The 24,283-nt window shown below is 39.8% G+C and overlaps 1 protein-coding gene across 1 annotated transcript in view; it reads right to left on the bottom strand.

Annotated features, from left to right (window-relative positions):
- LOC134415736 (probable acyl-CoA dehydrogenase 6) overlaps positions 1-24,283 on the bottom strand; it is a 75,350-nt gene that overhangs the window by 45,821 nt on the left and 5,246 nt on the right. The window contains exon 2 of the mRNA XM_063151502.1: positions 17,226-17,346. Coding sequence (XP_063007572.1) covers positions 17,226-17,346 — 121 coding nt within the window. The remainder of the gene's footprint in view (positions 1-17,225; positions 17,347-24,283) is intronic.

The raw sequence follows: 24,283 nt of genomic DNA, 5'->3' as shown, positions 1-24,283 counted from the left end.
TTTTCTGAACAAATGCATGGAGATTCTGAAGATAAGCTGCCTATTAGCAATACCAACCTGATTTTCTTCAATTATTCATACTCTTGCACTGTTCACTGAAAAGAGACTTTTTTATATCTGTCTTATCTATAAAGATGCTCTTAGTGATGATTAAAGATGTGAGGACCTGAGAAAGCAAGCCAAGAACTTCTACAGAAGGTCCCAGAAGATTGTCCCAGCTGCAAATCTTCTTCATGAATACAACTGGTATGTCTTCACCAGCAAAGTTTCCAACTTTTGGTGAGAAGTGATAATCTCAGCATTTCATTTGCTGGCAGTTTTTCAGTCTATATTTCTCATTTTCTTCCACTGTCCTAAACAGGACCTCATTTCCTTGTTTATGCCAGACACTTATATTGTAATCACATGACTCTAATCACTCCATAGCTCAGCTAGAGAGCTCCTAAATTGTTCCTACAGATCAATCCTTTGAGCTTTCTTAATTTCTTCCTTGACCTCATTAGTTTGCCAAAAACTTTCAGGCCAAGACATGCCCAGCTAATAGCTTCCATTCCAAATCTGTCCTCAATGCTAGTAAAATATGCAGTTAATTTAGTTGTTGTCCTAAGAGCTGTAGATGAAAATTCCCTGAAATACAGAAAAGATTGATTTGCTCTTTTTTGAGCTTTCACTGGCAATTACAGTGATGACCTCTGCAACACAAGTGGTAAACAGATGCAAAAAGAAAAGCAGCCTTGTAGCAAAGAGAAAGAAGAAAACAAATATTTAAAATAAAGAATGGGATAAATGCTGCTCAAGAATAAAGGATAACTGCAAAACACTTACAGCAGAACATGGTTCAGTGCTACTTACTAAACTTGGGTCTTTCACTGGCAGAAGCAGTCCAGCACCAGAGTGAAGTTATTCCAACAGTCAAACAAAAAGACCTCCCAAAAATGTCTTTCTGGCTGATTAACAGATGGGTAGAGAAACAAATCAAGATCACAGACCAAATTAAACTAGATAGCAGTTTAATTGTCTCCAGCAGCATACAAAATCGTAATTTTTCAGTATTTTGTATTTGGGAAAAACAAAAGAATCATAGGAAACTAAGGTGAGTTAAAAAAATTTAAAACAGATCTAAGTTTGTTTTTTATTAATATTGCCACTAGACATGGCATGTGCCAGGGAAAGGGCTCTGTTGTTTCTACAGTTTTAAACAAATTAACCACAGCTTTCCTAGCCAATAATGTACACTGCATTAAGTCTAGATAACAGACTAAAAGACACCTTACTTAAGAATATTCTCAATTGCTACTTAGGATTTAGAGAAACCAAGTGCATGAAGATCCAATTTTAACCCCAGTAAGTCATCTTACTGTCATCAGATATGAAGGGTGACAGAAACTGCAGGCACCCTCACTACTACACACTCAAGTTGTTCAGTCTGCAGCTCCTCATTAATATTCTCATGAAAATAAGATACACTTCATCTCCTATGTGTTTCAGGAGACAGCCCTGCTTCTTTCATTCCCTCCTGCAATGGGAGGTTGGCAGACAAGCATGAAAGCAGGCACAGTTTTGATGTCAGTGTGAAGAAGAAACACTGAAAGTCCCAGCGCACGACTGTGATTTAACAGCAGCTGAGGGTCTCTGAAAATGCAGGGCACCTGCAGCAGCTCATTTGAAACCCCTATTGTGTTGCAAACACAGAGAAATAAATCTTGCTAGTATTTTCCTATTATTTACTGCAGTATTCACTGCTGCACTGACTTTAATCAGGCAGAAGAAGGGTTCATGCTGCCATTTGAACAAATAATGGACAGAAAATCTGCATGGCCAGACCCCACAGCTGCACGGTGGTTTCTCAGACAGGCTTTCTGCTCTGCCAACCACACCTTTTGCTGCCTGGCAGGGTTGCAGGCCTATGGGAAAACTACTAGCTGGGCAGGATTTGCACAGCACACTGCAGCAATGCTTCCATGCCTTGCAAGTCCACTGCTAAAAGTCACATCAAAACACTCAGCAAGATGCAAGACCAAAGTCTAAGGTGAGAACCAATGAACCAGCAGGAAAAAATGGAAAATGTAAAAAAAAGCATAATTTTCCTTTTTTATTCTTTTAAGAGTGAGATCTAAGCCTCTGTGTCTTTACTGAAGTAACAAAGAGACTCGGGTATATGCTCCTTATGACAACTTGAGACTGCTTAAGAAATGTTTATACAAAACCACAAGAGTAATGAAGCATGAGCAAGTTTCCTCACTTCAATCAAACTGGCAAGTTTACAAATCTCAGTAACACATTTCATGACACATTTATTGCAAGATTACAGTAATGCCCATCTGCCCAAAAGCAGGAATGAAAAACTTAAGAGTATGTAATGCTTCACTGAAATTTCACTTGCTGATTACCAAATGAGCATCTCCAACTAGCAGTATGTCTACTTCAGGACACTGAACCTCTGAAAAACAAGACCTCCTCTACAGACTCCCTTATCTTCAAATCCAGTCAGGAAAGAGCCTCAGAAAAATACGATGTTCCACAAGCAATACAATTATTTCACCATTTAAAATTATGGCAAAATAAAAATTGTTCATTAATTTAAAGACTGGAAAATGCATATGTCTGGATGATTCGCTTAGTCATATGGTTTAGTTTTAGATAGTCCTGAGAGGGGCAGGGATCTGAACCCTGTGATCTTGGGGGTCCCTTCTGACTCGAGATATTCTGTGACTCTGTGATGTGTCATGATGTGCATATGCACACACAAACATGCATGTACCATAAGACACACACCTGTATACACATCTCTGCACCAGCAACATGTCCTGCCACTCTGACTCATGTTTCAGACATGACTGAACACCACTGCTTGGGGCTGACCTGGCTCTCTCTGCAGGACACAGGCCAAGCACAACATTGAGGTTGTTATGCCACTCCCCTCTTCCGTCTTTCAAAGGACAAGGGGTACAGAGAAAGATTTGGAGAGATTTGCCTAAGTCTGTTCAGCCACACCTGAGATTCAGCCTTGACATAAAGCTGCACCCAGTGTCTTCACATGGACTGATCTGCTACCATTCCTACATCTGCAGGTTTGGGTAATTAATAGTCAGGGAATTGGTCTAATTAGTTTCAAATTAAATATTTTCAAAACACACTGAGAATTAGTGAGTAAGCCATGCTAATTAAATATTGAAGGAATAAGTGAAAATAAGCATCAGGAGAGGTGTCCCTGTGCTCTATTCCCAATGCATAAAGGATTTAAAGGTATTTACTGGAACTCATTAATTGGATCTATGAGCTTCTGCTTGACCTCTGATTTTTCTTCAACATATTAAGGCTGTGTAAAATATGTATAAATGCAAGGCACAGCTTTGAAAATGGATTTATAAAGATTTTCTTAGAATAAACAAACCAGTGAAGGCTTTGATAATATATCTAAAAGAAGAAAAAAATACACTCAACAATAATAATGTAGCACCTCAAAGCAATACAGAAACACTCTATTACCAGCATGCAAAATATATAGTAAAAAAGCACTCCTGCAAAAACAGTATAGTCATTCTTCTCACAGATATCTGAATATATGCAACATTGCATTAGCCCACAAGTGTAGAGTGATGAAAAACGAATCAGGTGGGTGACCTGACAACAAACAGAGAAACAGTGAGGATAAATACCTCAGTGAAAGTGGAAGATGGAATGGAATTTTTTTCTATAAATATTTATGGCATCAGTGATGATCACTACTCTGCCTGGTGACCCAGCAAACAAAAAATAGTTAGACTGTGGTGTTTTTTGCCATCATATAGAGGGAAATTCTGTCTGAGCTCCAGGTGCTCTGCTCCCCCTGTTCTGTGCTCAGGCTTTGCACCACCAGCTCCCCACTCCAGGCTCTGGGGCTGCAGCCAGGAGAAAGGCTGGGCTGTGTGGGGTAACAGCTCTAAATGCAGCTGCCCCAGCTGGGCAGTGGGCAGCTTCAGCTCACACCCCATTTCTTTTCTTGGTGGCACACACTCTTGTCTCTCTCCTCTCACCCATTAAGGACTTTCTCAGGCACTCAGGAACTGCTTATCTTTGGGACCTCAAATTAATCTGGCTGAGCTTCATAATATCCCAAAGCATTAAAGGAAACTGAGCATTTAATAAAGTAAGAGTTTTTTTCAGAAACAAACTCTAACCACATCACAGCTTCATATAAAAGCAGCTTTGAGTGTCCCCCCCTTGCTTCCAAAGGCCACTGCTGCAGACCAGGTAGCACTGGTGTTATTTCATCACAGGTATCCCTCTGCCCAAATTTAAAAAACTTAGAAAGGGGGCATGGTGACATCTGCCAATCCCCTGTGTGACATCTCCATGAGTGGCTCAGGGAGCTTTCCTTTATTACAGAGAAGTTGCATAAGATGTCTCCGGCCCTTTAATCCAGAGCTTATTAAAGTCAGTGAGGATGCTGCCTTTAAAATCACTGCAAGCAGTGATTGCCACCTGCCCGCCATTCCCTTGCTGGGCTTTGCAACACTGAAATCGTTCCAGGAGACAGGGGAGCTTGGCAGCAGACACACACCAGGACAGGCTGACTGATCTGGTTACATGCTTCCAGGTGGCTTGAAGGCTTTAGTAGAAACCAGCAAGGAAAGATGTTCTAAGGAGGCAAACAAAGAGAAAGCTATTTATCACATCATTTCCTTTCTCTCATTACAATCTCAGTTTTCAAAGAACTAAAGTTGCATGTATGTCCCCAGTTCTCATTGTAGTTCAATGGAGCCAAAACCCAATAATTATCACTCAGGCCTTTTATTGCACAGAGGTTATTTAAAGAAAGGTGATATTTGACCTATAGCAGCTAAAAAGACACAGGCAAGCAGCAGGGATGCTATATGCAATTATCCAAATCTCAGCCAGCAGCCTGAGTGTTGAAAATATTGTTGCATGAAGATGATGTATGTTGACATACGGTTTTAACAGAGGATCAACTTAAAACCAATCTTAACTATAATCCCTCCAGTTTCATTCTTTGCAAATGACACACATCTCATACACCAAAAAGAAGAGCAATGTTTTGATTGTGCTTTCAGCTCCACAAACACAGTGAGTTCAAAGCCTGTGTTGAACATGGGTGTTTTCATCTCGCCCTGTGCTTTAGAATGACTTCATATCATTGAGACATTTTTCACTCTAAATTATGCCCTGATTGGTGCAATTTGTTACTTAATAAAATAGCAGCTGACCATTAAAAATGCATTTGTGGCATTCCTCAGATTCTCCAGAGTCAGCTGAAATAAAATCACCCCTGCCAAGTGGTTTCTCAGCATGATACCTGAACAACAAGAACATTTTCTACTATGTTCTTAAAACATTCACCTTTTTTTTCTGAAACTTACCACTCTCACAACAAAAAACCCCAAACAATCTTGACTCAAAAACATCACAGACAAGAGTGAGAAGGGTGGTGGAAAGCTGAGCAGGGATGTTGGGAGATGCTGGAGGTAAACACTTCTCCACAAGGTTCATCTGTTGGGATCTTTCAAGCCTTGGACTACAGCAACTCCCTCAGGACTGTCCAAGAGCAAGCACAAACCATCCTGATCAGAAATCTCCTGTCTCCCACATTCAGCACAGCTACCAAGACTCCCAAATTTAGGGTTCATTTTCTGGCTCTGCTCCAGACTTTGCCATCTCTGCATTTCAGCTCCCAGCTCTGAAGCCTGGCTCCAGGCGGGCACCCACCATCCACCAGCATCATGCACCTCCTTACACAGGTGGCCTCTAATAATCCCAGAAGTGTAGCTCTGGGAGCAGGTTTATTTGCTTTGGATTGTTTTTTTTGTTTTGTTTTGTTTTTTTTTTTGTTTGTTTTTTTTTGTTTTGTTTTGTTTTGGTTTGGTTTGGGTTTTTTTTTGTGTTGGGTTTTTTTTTTTAATAAGTTGGCATAATTAGAGATAAAAAGGAAACATGTAAGAACTTGTACCACTCCAAAGCCAGGGACAATTACAAAACACAAGTCTTACCTCATCACTATCTATTTCACATTATGCAACTTTAACCATAGACAAATCAGTGGCCATGTTATGTTTTGATTTTTTCTCTTATTTGTTGCCTAATTTTCTTATTTCTTTTTAAACAATACCTCAAAGAAATGACAATCCTTTTCTTTGCAAGCTTTTGTTTATGTATGCCTGTGAAATTAACTGTGTAGAATCATAGAATGTTTTGGCTTGACCTTTAAATGTCATCTAGTTCAAGCACTCCTGTGCTGAGCAGGGACTCCTTCAGCTACATCAGACCTCTGTCTAACCTGACCTTGAATGTTCCACAGGAGGGACATCTATCACCTCTCTGAGCAACCTGCTCCAGAGATTCAGCACCTTGATTGTCAAAGATGTTTTCCTTGCATCTAATCTGAATCTACCCTCTTTTAATTTAGAACAATTACTCAATATCACTGCAGGCCTTGCTAAAGAGCTTGTTCCCATCTTTCTTATAAACTCCCTTAAGGTACTGAAAGACTGCAACAAGGTCTCTCTGGAGTCTTCTCTTCTCCAGGCTGAACAACACCTTCCCTCTCAGCCTTTCCTCACAGGAGAGGGGCTCTGTCCTTCTGATCATCGTTTTGACCCTCCTCTGGCCTTGCTCCAACAGACTCAAATCTTTCCTGTGCTGAGGACCCAGAGCTGGATGCAGCACTGCAGGTGGGGTCTCACAAGGGCAGAGGAGAGGGGGACAATCACCTCCCTTGACCTGCTGGCCACATTGCTTTCTATGCAGACCAGGATACTTTTGGTTTTCTGGGCTATGAGTGCACATCTACCAGGTCATGTCCAACTCTTCATCCACCAGTACCCCCAGCTGCAGTGCTGTTCTCTGCAAGATTACTCTCATATTTACAGCTCGTGGATATTTGAGACTCAGAGAAGAACTCAGGTATTGTTCCATTTCACCTTTTCTGACCAAGCTCTGTTATGACCAGAAATTAATGATTTCAATTAATCCCTTTATTATTATTCAGCAGAACTTATATTTAAATTTCCTTTCCTCTTAAACTTACTTAATATGCTTCAACAACTACCTCTAAGGATACTCCCTTACAAGAAATTAAACTCCAAAGCTTTGTGATTGTTTTTTTGAATGTTGTCAGTTCAAACTTAGTATTAAATTAAAAGATGTTTCATAATGTTAAAAAGAATGTTCTGTATAATAATCTGCCTTCTGATGGTAATTTTGTATAATTAATGCCACCTTTCTGTGCAACCTTTTGTGTTCTAAAGTTTATTCTGTACTCTCACATGGAAAATTAGATCATTCAGCATGTGGAGGCATTTACAGAATACAGCTCACAACTACCCATTGAATATACAAAATAGTGAAATGAAGGGAAAATTATGTTAAAATATCAGCTGTTTTTTTCTTTCAAGCACTACCAGTATCTTCATTCAAATGACAGGAAAGGAGATGATGGTAGCACTGTGAGAGACCACCACTCTTCACATGTGCTGCTTCCTCTCTCATCAGGACATGGAAAGTCTCTGCTGGAGGCTTTTTCCACCTTTCATTACAGACAAGCTAATTACAGAGCTCGCTGGAGTGGTGGGAGAAGGGAGCAGGTTCAAGCCCCAGATCTCTTGTACCCACTCTCTGTTCAGCTTCTCCTGACTAAATCCATCAGTGGAAGACTGTGCACACCACAAACACACATCTACCCAAATCCAGGCAAAATATTTCAAAGCCATGCTGGAGAGCCTATCCACAGAACTCAGCACGAACCCCAGACAGCTTCAAACCTGTCAGAAGACCTGAGGATGCCTCCTGAATAATTATCATGCAGGCACAATGTACAACATGGAATGGGCCCCTCTCTCCACCTTCCACACTCTGCTGTGCATTTTTCCTTGCAGAAACCACACTATGCTATAGATCTAGATAGTGGTTGCTGCAAAGGTAAAAATCTCCTATAATCTCATCACTTTAATTTTTTCATCATAAATTGTTTCAAAGTCTGAAACCTGGGAGCAATTAAAACCTGTCAAACCTTTAACAAGATCAAAGTTGGAAGATTTTTCTAATCCTCAGCATTTACATATTTTATGTTTCAGACACCTAACTAAATTGCTTGAAAAATATCTTTAGGGAAAGTCCAGTTCATTATCTTCTGCTGTTTTTCCAGTTTCCAAACAGAAAATGGATATTTTCCCTGCCTTCCCTAATTTAGCAGGCAGCACCAGAGAATCTGTGCAATAGCCAGATTCTGATCCATCTCTAAGATGATACTCTGAAATCCCTGGAGCTGCTTATGGGTTACACAATACAGTGGCTTTACAGGCCAGGCCAATTCTTGCACAATCAGTTTGCAGAAGCATGTTCAGTGGGCACCTCCAAAACTCAGGATTCCTTCAGTTTTAAATGTACCATCCAGCAGAACTTACAGCATCTTTCATGTGCATTAAAAATCTGCTGGAGACTTTAAACTGATGATGAAGCAAACTTTTCAAAGACCAAAATACTCATCCATCTTCTAGGAAAGAAGAAACTGGATTCTCTGTAGAAAGAAATAAATGCAAAAATGCAATAAAGTGAAATTAGTGCCCTGAAAATAGTTACAAAGTTCTACTGGAAGGAGCAAAACATTTCCTGTCAAAATGAGTTGTATGTAAAGAATTTTACTCCTGCTGTTTGTTTCCTCTTGTATTCTCCTCTTTCCACATCCTCTTTTGGGGCTATGGGATCTGATGACACACAGTTTCAACCTGGGTAGAGACAGAGGATGGGATTCCCAACATTGTGTTGGGAAGGACATGGGTTTAAAATGTAGGAAACTCCCTTTATTCTTGAGAGAATCGAGTTTATCTGGGCATCTCATTAGTGTGGTGCCAGGGAGTCCAAGTGAGACCTGTCCAAAGGTAACAAGTGCATAATTGTTTCCTTTATAGGTCCAGTTGCTCACAGGTTTTACAGGAACAACCAGAAGGTACAGCTTACACAACCTTTCCTATGCAGAAGCATGTAAAAGAATAATACAATCCACAAAGAGGTCAGAGGATGCATCATGATCGGCTCAAACACCCCCCAGAATACAAAGATGCCAAAATCTCTTCTTAAATGCAGCACTGCTACAAGTATCAGCTGCTATAATTATTTTCTTTTAATAATGCAGAATCCAACGTGCAGAATATGAACTAGTGTAAGGCTTTAGAAACAAATAAATAGAAATTTTACATGGTTCCTTTTTGTTCTTCCAAACAACCCCAAGCACAGTGTCACTCTCCCCCCAGCAAAACTGTCCTCCCTCAATGGTGTAAAAGGACCTGGTTAAAACCAAAATAAAAAATAGCTTCAGTGTGATTTTTTTTTAATCATGTGCCAAGTATGACAGCCTTGTCCACAGGAAGCATCTGAACACGCTGGAAAGAATTTCCTGACCAGCTCTGAGTGACAAACTCAACTAACAGCTCTTTTACACCAGCTACAGAAGAGCAAGTTGCTCCCATGCTATCGCTCTTGGGGAAAAAAAAAATAAAAGCGGGGAGGATGGGAGGGGAAAGAGCCCCTCATTATTCTACCTAAAATAAGCAAACAATCAAAGACCAAAAAGCCAGTAAAATAGATTCAGAGGCCTTTTTCATTACTTTTTCGCAAAATATTTTTATTGCCTTCAGTCCTTTCAAAGTCAGTTAAAACAGAAGAAGTAGCAAATAGAGTTTGTTTGGGAAGTTACACAAGGACCCACCAGAATCCTCTCAAGAGGGAAAAAAAAAAACAAGAAGAAAGAGATGAGGCTCAGTGGGAAACACAAGTAGATAGAGGTGGTTGAAAACAATTGGTAAGATTTAGAAAATAAATATGGATAGTAGTAAAAAACACGTTCACAACCATTCCAACATACAAAGATGGAGAAAAATACAAAAATTAACTTGGCAGTGCTGGGTTAATGGTTGGACTTGATGACCTAAGAGGTCTTTTCCAAACGTTATGATTCTGTGACTAATTAAAGGCTTCCTTTCTTGGGCTGTGGATGGATCCTGAACAAGTCGAAATATGTATTGCGAATGTTTTTGCCAGGCTCAGACTCCAGCACATGGAGCAGTGCTAGATGTGTTATTCAGGGGGGAGTTGATGAGGCCAAAGGGTACAAGAAGCTGTGAAATGGTGTATTCACCTGCTAAGTGAGCAGCTGAGGATCAGAAATACAATTACTCTCCCTGCAGTAACTGTAGATGGTGCCACCATCTGTATATTTATTTAACATTCTCTGGATTCCTGTTAAACTTTGCTCCTTGTGTTTTCCATGAAATGAGTTTCACCGGTTATACATAATGTAAAAAGGAAAAAAAAAACCTTTCAGAAGGATTATTACTCACAGATCTTCTGCTCTGCTGAGAGACCCCTGTTCTTGAATAATAAAGCAATGGTGAGAACAGTCCCATTCATTTCCTCTGACACACAGTATAGGAAGCAGAAGAAATGCTGCTTCAAAGAATTTTAAAGCATTCAATGATGCCACAAAAAACTCCAATATTTCTCCCGTGGTACACATCCATGGAAATTTTTCATTAATCCTATCTTTGCTCCTCCTTTCAGGTGTACAAGTGAAGCTGATTTGTAAATGGTTGAGGCTCTGGGCATTTTCTGCCCATTTTCTGCCAGTTCTCAGGCTCAAGGGGAGTACAGAGGGTGTGCTGTTACAAAGGTCCCACGCGAGAAGTTCCTGCCCTCCTCCAGAGTCATGCCACGTTCCTGGCTCCTGCTGCCCAGCACTGGAGGCATCTCCCAGGGCAGGCAAGACCACAGAGCAGCTTAGTAGTCTTATGGAAAATTATAGCTACCGCACTAGAGATAACAGGAATCAGCAATTCTAGGCCACCCAGGAAAGGCACAAAGAGAACAAACAGACACATTCTTCAGGAAATACACTGTCCTGCAAGAAGTACTTTGTTTATCACAAATGGCCTCCCATGCCTATGCTTAAGAAAAAAAAAAACAAAGGGAAAAAAAACCAGAAAAAAAACCTGACACTGAGATCTTACTTCAAAACTTTTTCTATAAAACAGAAAAATTAAATTAAATTTCAGTGTATGTACAACTCTGGTGACTGGAAGAACACTGTCTCTCACAGTTGGTCCACACTTCATATGTGTACTGACATGTAAGCATAAGACATGCATTTATACTTTCAGAAAGCTATTAAATTATGCCATTTATGTATATGACAGATGTCAAGAATCTTGAGGCTGGGAAAAGACAGTTATGTGTAAATTAGACATATTTGTAATACCCAGGTTGTTTCAGTATAACCTCATTCATTGGCCAAGCTTTGTTCAAGAGACAGTCTTGCTATTTGAGTTACAGAAATAAAGAATAAGCAAGACGCCTCTAACAAAAACTTCCTGAAGTTTTTATTAGAGTTCCTGTCTTACTTGATAATGTCTCAATCCCTATATTCTTTTCAGGCATTATATTATTTCATATTTCTTTAATATATTAAACTGTTCTCTTTAGTGTACATTCTTCTCTTATTCACAACTATAAAATCAAGAATATCAGATTTTTATCAGATAAATCTCTTTGAAAATCCCCAAGCCCAACAATTTCCTACAAAACTAGAGGGAAGTCAAGCACAACAGAGGACAGACTCTCCTGCACAACCCAGAGTAGAACAGGGACAGAACAGTGGCAGCTGCTTGTAACAGTTTCATCTCAGATTCTAAGTGCTCCAAGTCAGATTCAAGACACCACATGGGTCTGACAGTTTGTGCAAAGCCTGTGATTCACAGAAGGGAATTTGGCATGGCAGGTCTGCTGTGAGAGAAATGTGTGTCAAGAGCTCAAGCATTAATTGCACATACATAACTGAGCATTTGCTACCAGTAAGATGCTTCTAACTTTCTCCAGGAAAGAGACATTTTAAATTGCCTTCTGAATATAATTTTGACATAGCCTGTACACATACCAGATTTCAGAAACTCCTACATCTGACCCCTAAGGCATTGTTATTAGCACACCTGAACAGCATGAAGTACTGCTGTGTTCTGCATTGCAAGCCACAAGTGTGAGGATTTGCCTTATCTGAAGCACAAAAGCAGAATCCCAGGAACTAATCTGATCCCTCTATCAACAACACATTTAAAGGAAGATTATCTCTTCTGCAAAGACTGGGTGTCCTTGAGTAAGTCAGTTCTCTGCTGGCTGCTATTGATAGCTGAACAAGCTATTCCCAGAGGTAACACTGCATTTCCCAACCAGCCATGAAGAAAAGAAACACAACCATTTCCCAAGTCAGGTTCCCAGTTAAAGAAAAACCAAAGGTGAACTCAAGTGCTCATTTCTCTGTCTGATCAGAAATACCTGATGATCTCTGAAATGTAGCAAACTGTCCCCACCTTACCATTTTCAACTGAATTTCATCATGCACTTGCAAGATACTAGATGGGACTTGAATAGTCAACATTTCACAGCAGTGGAGGAGGCGAAAAAATTCTCAACTACACAAAACTCAGGTGTATATACACATACAAATCCCTGTTTTCCTGAGATTTCAATCCAAGCCACTGAATTAGAAGGTCCAATAAGCATCTGAAATTTCTTATACATATCTGATAAAGGTCTCCAAACCCCTGCCACACATCACAATTTTTGTCATCAAATTGACTCAAACAAAGCAGTGGCTGATTTGGTCTACTGCTTTCTGACGGCCTATCAAAATTATTTCTTGATTGCAAAACAGGTATAGATTATAGCTGGTAAACACTTGAGAGTGGTTCATTGGTGTCTGAAAGCATGGCCCAAAGGCTTCTCTTGCAAACCTTTAGAGTGCAACTACTATTTATTGATGATTATTGCACTCTTTTGTAAGTGGGAAAAGATCAAGCAGTCGATTCAGCTGACTATACTTAAATCTACTAAACCAAGAACAAGCACTGCAGCTGGTCCACTACTGCCATGCAGGAACAGTTTGGGGTAAATTAATTCACTTCTGACAAATCTATCGCTCCTAATTTTATCCACAGAAGTACCTGAACACCTTCCATTTTCTTTCTAGGCTACCATCGAATCCAGTATCACCTGAACTACTAAATCCCTTTCTAGTTATTGCTCTTCCCAGGTCCTTCTATGCTCATTCTGTGTAACAACAAGGCTTAGTACTACAGAAGGGAGAAAAAATAACCCCATACATTTTTTCCAAGTGATTCTCCATGTCCAAACTCTCACAAGGTCTCATTTTACCAGATAAATGTATACTTGCAAAGAAAACAACAGAATTAACCTTAGAGGATAGTATAGATCTATAATCCCTCCCCACATACAACACAGAGACACTTGTAATAAACAGACTTTCTGAAGGAATCTTATCATTTTCCAATTCCAGTGCAATCATACACTTGAAACATTATTTTTGTTTTATTAGATGCTTCTCTGTCTGATGTGACAAGAAGGTAATGGTTATTACTTTCTCCAGTCCCAAATCTGGCGTTTGTCCCAGCAGCAGAGGAAGGGGACCGGCAGGGTAGAACTACACTTTCCCATCCATGTGCAAATCCTACCACAGTTACTTAATTTTCCTGAAATATACAAGAACATATTTTCTATGTTCACTGATAGGTGTCTGACAGTAATAAATGCAGGCTACTATTTGGACAAACTTGTCATAATTATTTCTAGATGCTAACGCATTCCACTAAATATTCCTACAGTACTGCCAGTGTAAACACTAATGAAACACCCAGGGCAGGCATCATTATCACTCATGTTTCACAGTGATGCCATGTGAATATGCAGGAGAGCAAACATTGCCCTCCCACAAACCCTTCTCTCCCATCCTTTACAGGATTCCTGTGCTTTTACATCAGCTGATAAAACAACTTTTAATCATCTGCATTGGCATACGCAGGCACACAGTACATTTTGAGCCTGCATTTTTGGCAATACATCCTAAAATTTAGCAACAGCCAAGGCTTTGATTCATAAGCCATAACATCACAAATAACCACACAGTTACTTTCCACTTTTAATCCAGTATCACATCTAATCTGCACATAGAACAGTTCAAAGAATATGTCTTGCCCACTTCTCTTAGCAAAACAGACAATGGCAAACTACCAAGACTGGTTAAATATTTCTGCTGCCTGCCCTAACATTCTCTGCCCTTAGTTTTGGGACTGGCAGTAGCTCAAAAACTCATAATTTTATCATTTATGAAGAAATACACAGTAAATATAAATGAAGAATAATAAATATATAGGGATGCTGGTTTTTTCTTCTAAATCCTGAGTGAAGTAAATTTATGCACATTTTGCATACAGCAAAAATACACTTTTTATGCATAAATGATATTCACTTTTCACCATGTATTTTACTAGTAGGAAGAATCTTGCAATGTAACAGAAAACAAACTCTTTCCTAAGGAAAACTAACATATGCACTATTTTTGAGTCATGTAAAGAATACCAGAGAAATTGTTCAAAGAGAAGACTCTTTCTCTGGCAGAGAACTGACCAGACAGTAAATTAAATCTACTGATGATCTTAAAATTCTCCAATTATGGGTGCATGTCTGAGCTTTGCCCACAGTGTTTACATGACCTCCAATGAACATCCTGAACTACAGCCAATATTCACTAGAACCAACTACTGCATAAACAACTGTGAAAAAAATATACAGGAAAAGCTTTTTCAAGTTTGTGGCCTGCAACTGCATACAGTGGGAATTGATAGAGCTTTTGCAATACAAATAGTGCCCCGAATCAGTTCTCCACACAGAGAAAGTTTCCAGTGATAAGGGACACATGTAAGGCACGTTCTTTTAAAAACCTGACTCCCATGAAGCGGGTCATTGTTCATAAAGGGAATGGTGTTTACACAGGAAAAAGTCTACTTTCAACAAATCTAAAATCCAACAGATGTTTCCTTCCATCTAAGCAAAACAAGTTTGTGACCCATTTCTGCCCAATCAGAAAATTTTAAAATTATTTCTGGAGGAAAAAAAACCCTCCATATTTGACGGAATGATCTTGGAAAACAAATTCAATAAAACTTGTATTTCAAAATAGCAACTATTACTAAAGTGAATTAACTTTAAAAAAATAATCAGTGCTCTTTAAAGAGAATGTCTTATGATCTGGATTTGAAGACATACAACATGATAATTTTGGTTTGTGAAAGAGAAAGTAGGGCAGACTGTTAACTCACAAGTGCTCTGCATTGCAATTGCTCTCCTCAAATCAATTTACTCTCCCTTCTTCTCCTGCAACAGCCCTCCAAAGCTCCTGCCTGCTCTTGGTTTCTTCAAGTTTCTTAAGACTTCTCTTCCTCTGCAAACAGCAACTAAATAACAGAAGTGGCTGAGCAGAGTATAAAAGTGGATCTTTTAATTCTATTTTACAGTATACACTAATCATACAGCAAGTCTAAGGACTGTGTAGAACTGTAGAAGACAAAGAATTTCAGGCTTTGCCAAATTTGTGCAGTTACATACACTGTGCTGTTACACACCTTACTTTGAATTACCATCAGGAGAAAGTTTCAGGACTTTCAAGATGTACCTGGTGGCATTACACCATTACAGAGCAAAGCTGGATCTGATGACATCCTGTTGCACAACTGAATGCTGCAAAGACAGCAGCTTCCAAGGAGTTTGTGCACTTTCTGTGCCCAACAATACTGAACTGAGATGGATTACAGGTTGCTGAGGATTCTATCAATTTTTTATACCTTTTATAAAACGCAGCTGCAGAGGTCAAATAAATTATATTAACAGCTAGATGCAAACATTAAAGCCGAAGTTAAAATAGTCTTAAACATGAGTATGACAAGTGTAATAAGTGCATGCTCTGTGCCACCTGTACCTCCACGAGTCCCTTCTTCACTGGATTTTACTCCAGTTATTTCTTGTCCAGATATTTTGTGAGTGTTATTCAAAGTTCCCACCTCTGTATTGTTGTATGTGCAGCACCTTCAGCACTGAGGTTCCTAAACCCAGCTGAAGCCTCTGCATGCCCTGAGATGAATATAAGAAGGCAGAACTGAAATCTGCCAGCCATGCAATGCACCATTATTACACCCAACATGAATATCAGCAATGCAAAGGAGACCCACTGAGATGCAATTCAAATCTGCCTATCAAACAATTATGGCAGAAAGTAGAAGCAGTTTTCTCTCTCCCCCAGTAATCCTATTTGTCCTTTAAATCGATCTTAAGCATAATCTTGAACTGTCAGCATTTCTGTAAAGAAATACCAGCTCAGACCTAATTGGATTTGTCAGACAATCGCAGCCCAACAGCTCTCTGAGATCTAACAGCTGAACAGCTGTGGGAAAAGCTTCCACATTATAACATAAGAATTTGAGTTCATTTCAAGAGGGAATATTTCCTCTGAAATTAAGTGATAAAAAGACACAATTTGTTGCACAGAACCCTGTGCCTTAGCAATATCATGATGTGGTGTAGCATAGCCGAGATTATGTGAGCTACCCCATAGAGAAAATTATCTGCAGTTAACTGTTAAACACTTTGGGCTGCTCCGAATGTAGGAAAATGGGGTAAAGAAAATCACCGAGAATTGTGACTTGAACATGTAACAGAAGCATTTGAAAAGAAAACAAGTATATATTATATCACATATTAAAGAAATAGATAGCAGAATATCTATCTTAGCTGAAGAGCAGAAATACCGCCTATTCCTCTGGACTTTTTGGGTCACCGACATATATAAACACACACACACAAAAACCTGCTCTCTGTATCTTCAGCCTCCTTTCCTGTTCAGGCTTCTGTGGGATGGAATAATGCATTTTAAAGACAATCTAGGGGATAATGGCCAAAAGGCCACACTATCCTCATCCTTTGAAGTGATGGAGAGGTTGCATGTTAAGGCAGTACAATAAGCCAGATCTTAAAATGCTTCCAATGCCTACAAATTGTGGTTTCCTTAATGAAGATCTGGATTATTTCATACCTATCTGGATGCAGAAGAAAAGTTCTTATACTTCTTATAGATTTTATGTTGAAAATTGAAGTGATGTTCATTTCCCTAATTTTAAAATAATAGTCATACATGTTTTAACATTTGCATTTAGAAGAATATCAATTTAAGTATGCAACAATGTAATTTTCTGTATTTGCAGAGTTAGTAACTCTGTATGTGACTGAGGAACATAAGCAAACTTTGCACTGAATTCCAACCCATGCTTTGACCTGGGGCAAAAGTGAATTAATCTTTTGAGTCTATCATTATTAATAGTCAGGAGTTACACACTCACCTGTTGGCTTATCCACACCAAGGAATCCAGCCTGTCCCAGGATTTTAAACACTTTATGTGCTGGGAACTGTCCTTCTTCTTCCCACTTATCCACAAAGGGATTAATCTCCTTGTCAATGATCTAGATTTGGAAAAAAAAATTTGCACAAGTTATAAACACAGGCATCCTGCACAAAAACTTTTGACTACTTTCACCTAAAAACTGCAATTCAAAAAGAAAAAGAAAATATATATTGAGAAAAGCCCACTAATTTTCTTACTTCCTGATGGATATCCTTATTTTCCACTCAGCCACAACTATTACAACAAATGTAATCAGGCAAATGTAAATAATTATTTTAACAATTATTACTAGAACAGGCCATCAGGGCAAATTTAAGCCTCTTCAATGTCTATGAAAATGGCTCTTTCCCTCATCATTTGTTACCTGTTTGGGTATAGTTTCTAGAAAGTGACAGGAAAGGAAATCTGGATTATCCTCAAAATAACCTTGGAAAAAAAGGTTGATCTGTTCTTGATGACCATACACATTTCCAAGAAAGCCACGTAGAAGAGAATTTCCTCTCCCTTTGCCTGAAACACTTTCCAGGAAGTTGGTGCTGTTTGGAGCATGTCTGTATTTAGACTTCCCCACAAGTCTGACAGAATAAGTACTGGAAAAGTATGACCTTCTTCCAGAATTGATAATATTCCAAATCTAGTCCCTGAGCAGCTCTTGTCTGTGCTACTGCTAGGGGTGCACACCATCCAAAAGTCAGTGTCCTGAGCTGCCTGACTACAGTCCTTACACTGTGCAGGCTGCAGTGCTCCCTTCCCTTCCTTTTGCAAGCAAAACACATCTGCAGTTCAGCAACACCTTCAGGTTTCAGGGCACAAGAGCTGGATGTTCCACTCCACAAAGTCCCAGATTTCCATGGCCATGGGAAAGCAGCAAAGTGGGCGGCCTGCAGGTGTGCTCTTGCTGCCCATCATGAGGCAGCTGGGTTGTGCCCACCTCCACCCAGCTCTGCAGCCCAGAGCAGGCCTTGGCACAGGCTGCTCCTGCCATGCAGCCAAGGGCATCACACACCTCGGTCAGCCTCACAAGGGGGTCCGAATATGAACATCCTCCCCCCAAACTAAACCCTACCAAAACAAACACCAGGTCCCAAGAGAAAGGTAATGCCTTTAACCTGCATCATGATTTAACTACTATGCTGTTTCATGAAGAGAGATTTTGTTATTTCAAGAATTTACTCCTCTTAGTCTTCTTTCCCCACTAAATAAACAAGTCCTGTGCTGCTAACTATTTCTTGAGCTGGAAATAGAATCCTCTCCCTCCATGACTGCTGTGTTCTTGAGACCCTGTGAAACCTTCTTCCAAACTACGTATTTATTGCACATTCTTTGGAGAATTTCAACCCATATATGGCTGTTTTCTGTCTTCCAGCTGGCCACAGAAATAAGCATACTTGAATGCTGGTAACAGGAAAATCACTTTTTCACTTCTCTCACCAAATTCTGAGAAACTCGTATACTGAATGTTCAACTCATTCAGTGATTATCATGTCTCTCTCACTGTTATATTGATTAACACAGGCCTAATGATCAGTAGTAAAAAAAATACTTGGCAGAACCCTATCTAGGAGAGCTCACATTTCTCTTCAGTATTACCATGTCCCATATGCTCAGACCCTAAGATGCTGACCCTCAGTGTTGAAGGTGGTTACACCTTTTTGGCTGTTGTCTGGTAATGCTCATTGGACTGAAACACCCAGGGAAAGAGCATACAAAAAGTTATTCAAGTATTTTGATGGATCTTGGCAAAAATATGTGGTGAATATGCTACCATAGTTTTGTTTGTTGTAGCTGGTACTGGGCCAAGTTTTTTTGTAGCCTACATACAAAGCTACCTTTGAAGTTAAGCACATTCTCAATGACTAAGCCATGATTTCTACAGGTTTGCTCCTGTGCCTTTGAGCAAAATTCAAATTGCTTAACAGAACTGATTTATTACCAGGTGAGTTTGCCACATTGAGTAAAACAAGATCTTCCTTGAATGATACAATTAAACCCCCAAAGACAACTTTATTGCATAAACCATAAATTGTGTATGGCCTTAATTTTTTTTTTAAATCAAAGTCCAGATATTGATAGCCACAGTTTCTTCTTAGCTACTGGACCATTCACTGTGGTTTTATGGAACACCTTTCCTTGTACAACCTCATAAAAACATAAGCCAAATTCCTGAAGAACTACAGTACTCCTCAACTGGCTGGTGCTTCAGCACTGATTACTGGGTATTGTCATCCCTTCCTAGAAAAGCTAATTGAAACAAGGAGAGGTATTTTTAAAGAGCCAAGCCAGCAGTGACAGAATGATCACAAAATTAAATGTTTAAAACCTTGCTGCAGACAGGTCAAATAACGCTTTGTACTTTAACCATCTGATTTGTCCCCTCCCTTGGCTTTAGCTATTTCCTCACATTTGTACCCTCAGAAAAATACTTTACACATGAACTTCAGGCAAATATTATGTAGGGATCTTAACTTAAACCCTAAGGTATCCGTGCAGTGTTTGGCAATTGCACAGAAGCAAGCTTTCAGCAGTATGTGAGCATCTGGTCTGCTTATTTATATGTGCTTTATCATGAGAAACATGGAAATCATGAGAAACATGGAAATCATGAGTGCCAGCATTTAGACTTCCATCACCAGGATACCAACTATAACAAGATCTAAAACTTCTAACAGTAGAAATATTTAGCATACCATACTACAGATGTCATTTGACAGATATTCCCAGCCACAAAAGAAATCTTTCCACCTGATCTAGCTGGCCAAATCTCAATGGCATTTGGGGTGTAAAGTTGATTAAGGAGCCATATAACCTTCCTACTTGTTGAAGTACCAGTACACCACAACAAAAAGCGTTCTTTTCCTGACAGCAAGGACACAGTAAATCTTATTTATCTGAACTGTATGTTTGAACAGTCTGTATGGAACTGGTGTTTTTCTCAGGCTACTTCATCCGAGCAATAAAGACGCAAACCTAAAGGACCAGGGTCTGGAGGCAGCCTTGGCTTAGCCTGCATCCCAGCATGAGCTCAGGCTGCTCTCTGGGGAGCCTCCAAAAATGCCCTCAGGGCTCTTATCAGCTGTGAATTATTAAAAACACTCTGGATACTTGCCAGAGTGGAAATGGATCAAGCCAACAAATTTACTTCATGTTGAATGATGGTATGAAAAATAAGTGTTTTCATTAGAAACTGTCTTGACAAAGTTTTGTGAAAACAGCACCTGTAGCTTCCTGCCCAGGTCTGGGGAAATGCCATGGCAGGGTTGGTGAGGGGACAGAGACATAAATTCAGATTTTGTTAGAAACAGGTAATTTTAGTTTTTCTTCAGAAAAAAGCAATTAAAATATCTCCCCAGATCACTGATACAGTTTTGACTATTTTCCACTGAAACTTGGTATGTTATTTAAATGAGAAAAGTAACAAAAATATATGATGCTGATGCTCAGTATTTTTGCCGATATTGTAGTTGTATCAGCAACTACCCAGAAACATTAGCAATGCCATTTAATTTTGAATTCTAAAAGAAATGCATTCTACAACAGTAGAAACTGTACCTTAATTAATTTGGGTACTGAGAGAATGTACAGATGACTTTTACAGCAATTAAAGATTATTTTTCATTATTCATCAGCATGTTTACCTCCTATCATACAATTCAGAAATTAAAGACCACACCAGTTCTACACAAAATACCTCTTCTAAGTGCCCCTTGTAAGACTGCACAGTGTACAGTTTCAGCACACTATTAGCAAGATGATGAATTTTGAAACAAGAAACTGAATTCTTAAAAAATTACACAAATTTTTACTACAGCCTCCTGTGAGTTACACCTCAGCTGAGATTAGACTAATTTATTAGAGAAGCAAAAGAAAATGTCTAAGAAAAAGGTATAGTGGATTAAGAAGATTAAATGGAGTTTGTGGAGCCAGGATTAGATTAGATGTTAGAAAGAAATTCTTTACTCAGAGGGTGGTAAAACACTGGAACAGATTGCCCAGAGAAGTTGTGGATGCCTTGTCCCTGGAAGAGTTCAAGGTCAGGTAGAAAGGGGCCTTGAGAAAGCTGATCTGGTGTCCAACATCCCTGCCCAGAGTAGGGGGCCTGCAAGTAGATGATTTTTAAGGTCCTATCCAACCCAAACCATTCTATGATTCTATGATTTTATGACATAACTGTTCCATATTATGTTAGGAGCAGAATTTTTTCCCATTTAAATCACGTTACAGTAATTGAACTTACCTCTATTGCTATAATAACCAAACAAGACACGGTTAATAGGATCTTAATGTAAAAAGCAAATAAATAAACAACAAACCACTAATGACAGTTCTTGAGTGGTTATACGTAGATATTAGTGCAACAATGACTCAAACAAGAGGTAATAGACCAGAGATTTCTTTGCTTTCTATATCACCAATAAATAAAGCAAATAATTAGCAGCCTTCAAAACTACATTTTCCCTTCAGTTTTAATCAAAACCACAAGGAGTAATGACTGCACTGTGAGACAACTCAGCATTGTAGCAACACTGTGTTGAGGTCAAGGTAGTACTTTAGAAAGATGCTAAGGCAAAAAAAAAAAAAAAAACAAAAAAAAACCCCAAAGCTGAGGTGGGCAAACCCGTGGGCCACACATTGGTGCTACCAAAGCTGGACTCCAAAACCCAGCCCCGGGGTGCAAGGCAGCCAGGACCCCACTGGTGAGCTCCTGACTGGCCACACGTGCAGCCTGTGCAGGTCTTCTCAGCTGCTGCACAGGAAGACCAAGGCAAGGTTTTCCATGATGATACGGGGTTGAAATGAAAAAGTTCAATTTAAAACTAGACATCCATTTCATGACTCTGTGAAAAACGTGGGAAAAAAAAGTTCCCAGTTCAAAGAGCAGCTGCCCACTTCCCACATGTTGATCTCCATCTTGGTTCCCCCAAGGCATGCATCCCAAGCACATCTGAATTTCTCAGAATATATTACTCATTTCTTCTCACTCAAGGGCTTGGAGGTCACAGCCCTCCTTGACTCTCTCAAGACTCTTCCAACGTCCTAAATAAAGTTTGATGGACAATCCTTTCCCAGGAATACTCTTCAGAAAGGTAGGGAAAGGCCACAGGGAAGGAGACTGAGGTGTGGAAACATATTAAGGACAGAACCAGGGAGAATATAGGCGTGTGAGAGAAGCAGGTCAGCTCCTTGTAGCTGCTCCCTACTAGAGAGGCTGTGGAGAGACTGAGCTTCTGCCACGGCAGCTCACTGATGAGAATGTCTATGCCACACAGTAGGCCAAAACATGTCCTGCATTTGTGATGTCCCTCCAGCGCTGGCGGAATGGATGGCAGTGCTGTGCTTCCAGCCCCCATGACACATGCTAGGAGAGAGACCCTGGCAGAAGCCAGGAGCTGCCCCTGTGCCTGGATCACCCAGCGTGGTGGTGGAGAGCCTGGCCTGACAGGCTCAGCGCTGCGGCAGAAGAGGCAATCATTCAGTCTGCCATGACATCGGGGGCAGAAGCAGAGGCAGTATGTGACTTAAAACACCACAACAGGCTAAAAATAACCCCATTAAACAAATATGATTTAACCACACAGCAGCCAGAAAATGTTCCCTGCAGTGCTAACCTTGCCTGCTCACACAAAGTTATTTAGTGCACTTTCTTCTGGCAAGCAAAATCCTTCATTACAGGCTTGCCTGTGGTCTGCAGCAATCTAGAGAGCAAAGCTGCAGCCTACTGCTTCCTCTTTCAGGATGCACCACCAGCACAGGGCAAAGGTCTTCAGGAAGTTTTGCAGGACAGTTTTCTGGGGATTGTTTTCTTTGTGGTTGGGTTATTTGGGGGGTTGTTTGGGGTGTTGGGTTTTTTTTTTGTTGTTGTTGTTTTTGGGGATTTTTAAATACTAACTGAAACAAGGGGGATAGCCCTCAATCCTCCTATAAAAACATGAGTTGTTATTATTAGTTAGGAGCTCACCTAGGAGATCTATGTAAAATATAACTCATTGCTATGAAGGGGTCATGTCCAGATAGAAAATGTCCCAGATGCTGCTGAAACACTTCTCTGCCTCACAGGCAAGTCTCCTCTTGCCCACAATACAGAAGATTTGGCATTTGCATACAATATGCATCTCTTACTCAATATTCCCAGCTGGCTACCCAGCCAAATATATCATGTGACACACCTGGGCAAATGATCAGCTACAAGAATTGTCAATGAAAAATTTGCCCTATTTGCATATGGGATTTGAGGCTGTGCCTCAATCATGATATGGAAACTTTTGTACCCTGAGCTGTCATCAGACTGTTTCTGGAAACAAGCCAAGAAAACATTTCCCGTGATGATATGGGGTTGAACTGAAAAAGTTCAGTTTAAAAGCAGACATCCATTTTGTGACTCTGTGAAAAACGTGAAAAAACATCCTAGATGTAGAATTTCCTCATAATTAAAATAAAGAACAAAAACAAAGTAATTTTGACTAAAGTTTTTCAAACATTTTATTTCCCTCTCTTTTCATACATGTTATATGCAGAAGCCAATGATTGTACTTGGTGCCTGCAGGACAAGGTGTAGAGAGAAAAGAACCTACTGAATATATCACTGAGAAGACAAAAAAAGTGGGTTTCTCCAATGCTGCTGCACAGAGCTGTGGCCAGAACTGACCTTCCAGAGAAGATTCCAACAGATTTTAAACCAATATTGAGTAAGCTTATATAAAGAAAAAACTCAGAAGATTTTCCTAATAGCTTGAAAATATAAGGCTTAAATGGGAAATACATGCAGTTAAAACTGATTAATCAGAGCACAACGATTCATTTTTGTACCTTCAATTAAGCTGTGCCACAGGCAACAAAGTATTCTGCAATCTGCTACTGCACTGGGTACCAAAGACAGCTGTGATCACCAAATACGGCAACAGTTACTAAAGGAAATTTTCCCTTTCTCAGAGGGAAAAATTAGTGGAGGGAAAAACCCTATAATGTAAGAGCTGGCAGTTTCTCATTGTATAATAAAG

This window comes from Melospiza melodia, chromosome 1, assembly GCF_035770615.1.
Source record: "Melospiza melodia melodia isolate bMelMel2 chromosome 1, bMelMel2.pri, whole genome shotgun sequence".
Lineage (NCBI taxonomy): Eukaryota > Metazoa > Chordata > Aves > Passeriformes > Passerellidae > Melospiza > Melospiza melodia.
This window is presented reverse-complemented; position numbering and strand designations above follow the sequence as displayed.